General features: G+C 32.4%; 1 protein-coding gene across 1 annotated transcript; it reads left to right on the top strand.

Moving 5' to 3' along the window:
- The first annotated feature begins 53 nt into the window (after positions 1–53).
- LOC134725516 (F-box/LRR-repeat protein 15-like) lies at positions 54–8,754 on the top strand. Its single transcript, XM_063589389.1, has 5 exons — positions 54–133; positions 1,306–1,366; positions 2,152–2,691; positions 3,281–3,412; positions 8,051–8,754. Exons 2-5 carry the CDS (start codon positions 1,308–1,310, stop codon positions 8,241–8,243), a joined length of 924 nt encoding a protein of 307 aa, XP_063445459.1. The 5' UTR covers positions 54–133; positions 1,306–1,307; the 3' UTR covers positions 8,244–8,754.
- Positions 8,755–9,317: the final 563 nt, after the last annotated feature.

Raw genomic sequence — 9,317 nt, 5'->3', positions numbered from 1 at the left:
ATATTGGTTTTAATAAATAGATGAAATCAACACTTTACATAACTTGTGTTTGACAGGTGCTCTATTTGTCTCACTTTTTGTCTATTGATGATTTTGCTTTTAATCAGAATATCATGCTGATTACATTTCAATAGTATGTATGATTTTGTCACATATATAATTCTGAATAGATCTAACCAGCTGTCAGGTTTTGAAAGGACTAATTATAAAGCTTAACATTAATAATTTTTAAAGACATAAAATACAGATCCATAATTTGTAGTATATTATACTGTATATACATTTTATGTAACTACAGCATGTACAGGTTTAGCTTTCTTGTCAATCAATGTGCTGATGGATCGTTGTATGATGTAGATGTAGATGTCAATCTGACCACAAGTTGATCCTTCACAGTCGTTCTGTCCTGAGTTGATCCAACCCAAGAATGGCCTCATATAATAAGAATATTTTTCCCCCCAATTATGATGAATTAAATGGCCCTATAGGCTATAATATGTATAAATGATAGAAACATGTATTACCGCTCAGATTATAAATAATTAAAAAAAAAAACACCCTATATTTCGGTTCTAATTTTCTATTATATCAACAACATGTGTACAGTTCTGCTACATTTCTACAACTCAACTTCCAGTTTTAGGTTTCAAGCGCCGTTCTTATCTATTGTCATGTATATTCATCAGGTTTGTAGGTGTTCTAATCAGGATTCAGGAGTTGATTTTTTTGTCAATCATGATTCACAAAAAAATTAATTTCCATGATCACCAAAATATAAAAAAAAATCTGTAGAAAAACGGATCACAATAGCAAAAATGCACCTATGATGGAGAACGAAAATAACCCCAGTATTAGAGACTAATGATTTGATTTAAACAACATAATTAAATGTTTCATTGGATTGTAAATGTATCTATCATGTCTATTAATCATTCTATGTGTGAATTAAATAAAAGCTTTTTCCTCATGATATTCTAAGTTAATTTTAGAAAATGAATTCATATTTATATGCTGATGTTGCTTTACAAACAGTACCTAAGGTATCATGTCTATCATACTCATTTTTTGTATTGATTTTAATAAAATCATTTGAATGACGCGTTACTCAAATATTACTACATTTACCTGCTGTGTCATGGATTTAGCATCAATATTTTTGACAAATTCAGTCATCCTATGTATGAAAAGAAGCAAACAATAATATATTGTAAGTGTACACTTGCGTTACTGAAAAAAAAAAACACATATAAAAATGAATAAAAATTTGGAAAGTCAAACTTTTATTGTTCTTTATATCAATTACAGATATGTCAAAGGAAATTACTGAAGGTACAGTTGAAGATTTAGATAAAGATCAAGATGAAAGGTATTACACGTACATATAGATTCTCATAATAAGTTAAATTTAGGCCATAAAATACTTTATTTGACCTCATTTTTATGTCAATAGTTATCAAAGGTACCATGATTATAATTTAATACGCCAGACGCGCTTTTCGTCTACATAAGACTCATCAATGACGCTCATATCAAAATAGTTCAAGTACAAAGTTGAAGAGCATTGATGATTATGTCAATGTTTCTTTCTTCTTCTTCTTTATATTCTTCCATATAAGAGTTGGGGTCCTTGAATGAAAAGTTTAAACTCTACAAGACTACACATGGTGATATTACATATCTAGTCCCCTAAGGCTATATACAGTATTTACAATAAAACAGGTTGTTACGGGTAAAATTATGTACAATCGTCAATCGTTCAGTCTGGTATTAATGTGTTGTTTGTAGCCCTTAACGGAAATCTTCAACCAATCCCTCTTCAGCAACCCTGGCAGGTAATGTATTCCATTCCATGATTGTTCTTGGAAAGAAGGATTTCCTGTAGCCATCACTGGTGACCCTCTGTTGGTAATACTTATGTCCTCCACAAGTTCTACTGTTGCCACCTTTGAGATAAGTACTCTTGTTGATGTCTATCAGCTCATTTTGGATACAATAGTGCATGCATAGCCTGTTGTCACCGCATCTTATCTGTACAACACATCATAAACATATGCAATAATACAGACAGCACAACAACTGTATAATGCACACATAATATGAGTACAAAATGTATATATACATAACCATGTAGAGGAGAATATTTATTTTTAGCATTGAAGTTATTGGTTTATTTGATCTACCATGGGAAGATATCATCTTTAGATATATTATGCCATGCTTGCCTATATCCACACAATTTAAACTTCGAATTGTCTCAAAAGACTGTAAGGAACTAGTTGGTGCCTATTTCCGAAGCTGTAAGACGTGCAATATATGTAGGGTTGTTGGACAGATTACGGCAAAAGCTTTTGTGATACTGACAGAGGACAACACATCGTTTACGTCTCTAGTACTCAGGAATGCTCAGAATTGGTTATCAGATGGATTGTTATTACCTGTATTAGAACATAATTCTAAACTACAAAAAATAGATTTAACACATTGTTCTTCAATTAGTAACGCTTGTTTACACACAATATCTATCAAATGTTCTCAGCTCACGTCATTATCTCTACGTGAATGTCACTGGGTTAGTGAAGCTGGAATTACAGTGGTGCTAATGAATTGTCCTAATCTAAAACAGCTTGATTTAACAGGATGTTGGTTATTGAATGATGATACTGTTACGTTAATTGCACAAGTCTGTAAAAGGTAAGTTGGAATAAAATTCAAAATATATTTTTTTGTTGACATTTCATAATTATAAAATAAAAGACAGCACATATCATTATAGAAGATAATTTTCCAGAAACTAAAGAGCATACAGCTTAACATCATGAGTTACTCCACCTGCATACCAATGTTCTACATGTACATGTACAAAATGTATCTCTGTAATGTAATGCTCATTTAAAAAAGAGGGGCATGTTACCACATGCCAATACATGTACCACCAAAACCTGTTTTAACATGTTTAAGTTTTTTCCAAAAATTTTCATTGTAATAGATCGCATCAAACTAGCAAAAACCTAGATTTTTCTGATGAAAACAACAAATGTGATGCATACTTTGCTACATGTAATATAAGAACATAGCTTTGCATGACTATAGTATTTTATTTGAAAAGCAAATCACATCAGACAATTGAAAATGACTGATGCAAAGAAAAAAAACCCAACATACACAATATCACATTAAGAAAAACAAATCTCAAAAAAGAAAGACTTGAAATTCATATTCTTTGAAACTGAATTTAATTTTGATGTTGTCTTTTTAATATATATATATTTTTCCATTTTAGCCTTAAATTTTTATCTATAGCCAAGATCTATGGGGTGACAGACTTTTCTTTAAATATATTGTCAAAAACAGCATTATCATTACAGCATCTAAATGTCCAGGGCTGTTGGAGGATAACCAATTCTTCTATAATGTAAGTATTTCAGGCAGATAACTCTGTAAAATCCATTATTTAATGCCCAATAATGGAGACAATAGGTTAAAATATGTAGTTCATAAAGTGTCTAAATACAAGTATTTCAATAAAACTAGATAAATTAAAATCTGACTTTGAATAGCATGTACAATGTATTCAACACCTTTTTAAATACACTCAATAAAATGTAAACAAAAAATATCTTATAAAAATAAAAAGGTGTGTTATGATGGTTTGAGATAAATCTCCATCAGAAACCAGCCGATGTAGAAGCTTACATGTATAGGTTACCATAGAGCCTTTAACAATGAGTCAAATTAAAACAATATTGTATATTTTTCTTGAACATTTTATTAACAAAACAAGTTACATTGTTTTTATTTGATTGGATGTCCATCATGTCCATACAGTTACATGTTTTATAAAGTTTATTCATCAACCACTTGTACAGTTCTTTTACTTCTAACTGAAGAGAATCAACGCAATTCCATAAACTACAAGAAGTGGACAGTCTCTAATCAGTAGTTCTCTAAATTTCTAATCTGATCTTTTTTTTCAAATCCAGCTCAGAATGAAAGTCTAGTTCAAAGCATGTTCTTGTTGTGAATGAGGTATTAAATCTCTGAATAGCAATTCTGCATGTATCAAGAGAGATAACTCTACAACATCTGAATAAACAGGATACTTACTCTTGGTTCAAAGAAAATTTTAAACTGACATTTAAAAAGTTTTGATTATTTCATTTCTCTAATTTGGGTGAATTTTTAAGTGTTCTTAAATTATGGTAGATTTATGCACATTAATAACTAGAGGCTCTAAAGAGCCTGTGTCGCTCACCTTGGTCTATGTGAATATTAAACAAAGGACGCAGATGGATTCATGACAAAATTATGTTTTTGTGATGGTGAAGTGTTTGTACATCTTATTTTACTGAAGATTCTTACTGCTAACAATTATTTCTATCTATATTAAACTTGGCCCAGTAGTTTCAGTGGAAAATGTTAGTAAAAATTTACAAATTTCAGGAAAATTGTTAAAAATTGACTATAAAGGACAATAACTCCTAAAGGGGTCAACTGACAATTTTGTTCATGTTGATTTATTTGTAGATCTTACTGTGCTGAACAATAATGTTGTTTACAGTTCATCTCTATCTATAATAATATTCAAGATAATGACCAAAAACATCAAAATTTCCCTAAAATTACCAATTCAGGGGCAGCAACCCAACAACAGGTTGTAGGATTCATCTGAAAATTTCAGGGCAGTTAGATCTTGCCTAGATATACAATTTTACCCCATGTCAGATTTGCTCTAAAAGGTTTGGTTTTTGAGTTATAAGCAAAAAACTGCATTTTACCCCTATGTTCTATTTTTAGCCATGGCAGCCATCTTGGATGGTTGGCCGGGTCACGCCACACATTTTTTAAACTAGGAACCCCAATAATGATTGCGGCCAAGTTTGGTTTTATTTGGCCCAGTAGTTTCAGAGGAGAAGATTTTTGTAAAAGATTACTAAGATTAACGAAAAATGGTTAAAAATTGACTATAAAGGGCAATAACTCCTAAAGGGGTCAACTGACCATATTGGTTATGTTGACTTATTTGTAGATCTTACTTTGCTTAACATTATTGCTGTTTACAGTTTATCTCTATCTATAATAATATTCAAGATAATAACCAAAAACATCAAAATTTCCCTAAAATTACCAATTCAGGGGCAGCAACCCAACAACGGGTTGTCGGATTCATCTGAAAATTTCAGGGCAGTTAGATCTTGCCTAGATAAACAATTTTACCACAGTCAGATTTGCTCTAAAAGGTTTGGTTTTTGAGTTATAAGCAAAAAACTGCATTTTACCCCTATGTTCTATTTTTAGCCATGGCAGCCATCTTGGTTGGTTGGCCAGGTCACGCCACACATTTTTAGCTCACCTGACCTGAAAGGTCAAGTGAGCTTTTCTCATCACTTGGCGTCCGTCGTCCGTCGTCCGTCGTCCGTAAACTTTTACAAAAATCTTCTCCTCTGAAACTACTGGGCCAAATTTTACCAAACTTGGCCACAATCATCCTTGGGGTATCTAGTTTAAAAAATGTGTCCGGTGACCTGGCCATCCAACCAAGATGGCCGCAATGGCTAAAAATAGAACACAGGGGTAAAATGTATATTTTGGCTTATATCTTTGAAACCAAAACATTTAGAGCAAATCTGACATGGCGTAAAATTGTTAATCAGGTCAAGATCTATCTGCTCAAGAATTTTCAGATGAATCGGACAACCCATTGTTAGGTTGCTGCCCCTGAATTGGTTATTTTAAGGAAATTTTGCAGTTTTTGGTTATTATCTTGAATACTATTATAGATAGAGATAAACTGTAAACAGCAATAATGTTCGGCAAAGTAAAACCTACAAATAAGTCAACATGACCAAAATTGTCAGTCAACCCCTTAAGGAGTTATTGCCCTTTATAGTCAATTTTTAACAAATTTTCGTCAGTTTTTGTAACTTGTACAAAAATCTTCTTCTCTGAAACTACATGGCCAAATTAAACCAAACTTGGCGATTATTATCATTGTGGTATATAGTCTGAAAAATGTGTCCGATGACACCACCTACCAAACAAAATGGCCGACATGGCTAAAATTAGAATATAGGGGTAAAATGCAGTTTTTGATTTATATCTTTAAAACTAAGACATTTAGGGCAAATCTTTCAAGATTTAAATGTCCATCAGAATAAGATCTATCCCCTCCCAAATTTTCAGATGAATCTGACAACTCGTTATTGGGTTGCTGCCCTAAAATTGGTAATTTTAAGGAAATTTTGCAGTTTTTGGTTATTATCTTGAATACTATTATAGATAGAGATAAACTGTAGACAGCAATTTTGTTCAGCAAAGTAGGATCTACAAATATGTCAACATGATAAAAATTGTAAGAGTACCCCTTAAGGAGTTATTGCCCTTTATAGTCAATTTTGAACAAATTTTCGTCATTTTTGTAGCTTGTACAAAAAATCTACTTTTCTAAAACTATGGGCCATATTAAACTAAACGTGGCCACAATCATCACTATGGTATCTATTTAAAAAAAGTGTCTAATGACCCCACCTACCAACCAAGATGACTGACATCAGTAAATACAGTAACAGGTGAGCGACACAGGCTCTTGAGAGCCTCTAGTTTTAACTAGGAACCCCAATAATGATTGCGGCCAAGTTTGGTTTTATTTGGCCCAGTAGTTTCAGAGGAGAAGATTTTTGTAAAAGATTACTAAGATTAACGAAAAATGGTTAAAAATTGACTATAAAGGGCAATAACTCCTAAAGGGGTCAACTGACCATTTTGGTTATGTTGACTTATTTGTAGATCTTACTTTGCTGAACAATATTGCTGTTTACAGTTTATCTCTATCTATAATAATATTCAAGATAATAAGTGAAAATGGACAGAATTTCCCTAAAATTACCAATTCAGGGGCAGCAACCCAACAACGGGTTGTCGGATTCATCTGAAAATTTTAGGGCAGATAGATCTTGACCTGATTTACAATTTTACCCTTTGACAGATTTGCTCTAAATGCTTTGGTTTTTGAGTTATAAGCCAAAAACTGCATTTTACCCCTATGTTCTATTTTTAGCCATGGCGGCCATCTTGTTTTGTTTGGCGGGTCACGCCACACATTTTCTAAACTAGATACCCCAATGATGATTGTGGCCAAGTTTGGTTTCATTTGGCCCAGTAGTTTCAGAGGAGAAGATTTTTCTAAAAGTTAACGACGACGGACGACGACGGACGACGGACGCCAAGTGATGAGAAAAGCTCACTTGGCCCTTTGGGCCAGGTGAGCTAAAAAGGGATGATGAACAATAATCCAACAACTGATATCTAATTGATCAAACTAAAGGTTGAAAAAAAATTTGATAAACACCTCATGATGCATTCAAAATTATTATACAAAGAGATGTTAGTTAAACATCAAAGTAATACGAATGCAATTACATGTAAACAAATGTGGAATGTGTTCATGGACCACAGATGATGCCCCACAGGTGATGCCCCTAGCATGCATATGAATTATAAAGGGAAATAGCTCAAAACTGGTAAAAGGGATGCCATTCAAATTGGAACTCAATCTGAGTTTTTTGGTTAATGTGTATAAGTTTCATAACATTTGGTGGAAAACTTAAGTTAGAGAACAGAAACGAAAATTCAGCAATTTTTCCATTTGTAAAGGGGAATAACTCTATAATGGTAATAGCGACAACAACCAAACTCAAACTTGATCTGTGTTTTGTGGCAATTATGACTATTAGATAAAAGTTTCCTAACATTTGATTGAAAAAAAATTAAATTAAAAGGTATTCATACCATGTTTCAAGTCTTAATTAGTGGTCTGGAACCTTAAGCACAGATGATTAAGAAAGGAGAAAAAGTCATGTATTATATGAAGACCATGTATTCAAAGATTTTTATATGTTTCCAAATGACCATTTCTTACACCTTATTACCAATACCTGAAACATGTTTGTTGGTATACATTAAACTCTCTTAAAAGTTGATTCTGGGCTAGCAAATGTATGGACCTACATTGAAAATAATGTAATACTCAGTGTTGTAACTTTATCCATTTCAGAGTTTTAGGAGAATATGCAAAATGTTTAGAAGCTTTACAAGTAAGAGACTGTCGTGACATTACAGAGGCATCCCTGGCTAGATTGCGGACCAGAGGTATCAAGATAGATGTAAGACCACCACCAGAGGCTAGAAATTTGAATATACTTCACAACGCATTAGGACTAAGACAAAGACTAAATGTGCAAATATAGTCTGATTAATGTACATGTTAGACCACCACCAAAGGCTAAAATTTTTAATATTATTCACAATGCATTAGAACCAAGATATGGACTTAATAATGTGCACATTCAGTATTACTAAAATGTTTAAAAAAAGAAACAGCATGATTTGATTTTGAAATGCAAACGCATATCAAATACATGTAGAACCATGAATAGAACAGTTGAACTTAAAAAGCCAATCAAATGTATTATGCAGAAAGCAACAGATTACTACTGGTACATCAGAACTTTTACAGTGCAGCAATCACTTTTAGAGAACTTTAAATGACCAATAGTTATGTTATATTATTTTAAAATTGCATGTAGATACATGTATGATAAAAGTATATAACCGTAGCATTTTGGAACTTACAGTTTTAAAGACAAACAAACATCATAAAGATTCTTATGTACAATCTGGTAATCTAGAAAAAATATTGAAATCTGTAAACTTAAGGTTCCACTAAAGTCAAAATATAGGACACTTCATAAACATCTGAACTTTGCCTGTATTTTTCAACCTATAATGAATAAAGTCATAAACTATGAGAACATATGTTCATTTAAACATACTTTACATATACACATTGTGTAAATTGTAAATAAACTTGAAATTGTTATATTGTGGCCAAACCGGTTCATGGGGTGAACACTAAATTTTCAAAAATAACTGCAGGCCTGCAAGACGACTTAATTTGCTTAAAATTGGTATGGACGAATACTGTTACATGTAATGCAGGGCAAGCGGATGTTGATTTTTTATAAAATGTATTGATTTTCCAATTTCAGTTAATTTCATGTATCTAAGTGAACGAATATCGAAGGTACAATACAGAAATTGGACAAATATGCCATTAAAACATATGTATGTGACAAATCAGCATCCGCTTGCCCTGCATTACATGTAACAGTATTCGTCCATACCAATTTTAAGCAAATTAAGTCGTCTTGCAGGCCTGCAGATTTTTTTGAAAATTTAGTGTTCACCCCAAGAACCGGTTTGGCCACAATATAACAATTTCAAGTTTATTTACAATTTACACAATGTGTATATGTAAAGTA

This window comes from Mytilus trossulus, chromosome 7 (assembly GCF_036588685.1).
Source record: "Mytilus trossulus isolate FHL-02 chromosome 7, PNRI_Mtr1.1.1.hap1, whole genome shotgun sequence".
In the NCBI taxonomy this organism is placed as follows: domain Eukaryota; kingdom Metazoa; phylum Mollusca; class Bivalvia; order Mytilida; family Mytilidae; genus Mytilus; species Mytilus trossulus.
Note: the sequence above shows the minus strand (reverse complement) of the source record. Positions and strands in the feature narration are given on the sequence as shown.

Bases quoted from the DNA above. Each gene is read 5' to 3' on its own strand.
- LOC134725516 (XM_063589389.1), top strand. From the start codon at position 1,308: ATGTCAAAGGAAATTACTGAAGGTACAGTTGAAGATTTAGATAAAGAT. The intron at 2,692-3,280 runs GTAAGTTGGAAT...TTTCCATTTTAG, and splicing joins ATTGCACAAGTCTGTAAAAG to CCTTAAATTTTTATCTATAG. The intron at 3,413-8,050 runs GTAAGTATTTCA...TATCCATTTCAG, and splicing joins ATAACCAATTCTTCTATAAT to AGTTTTAGGAGAATATGCAA.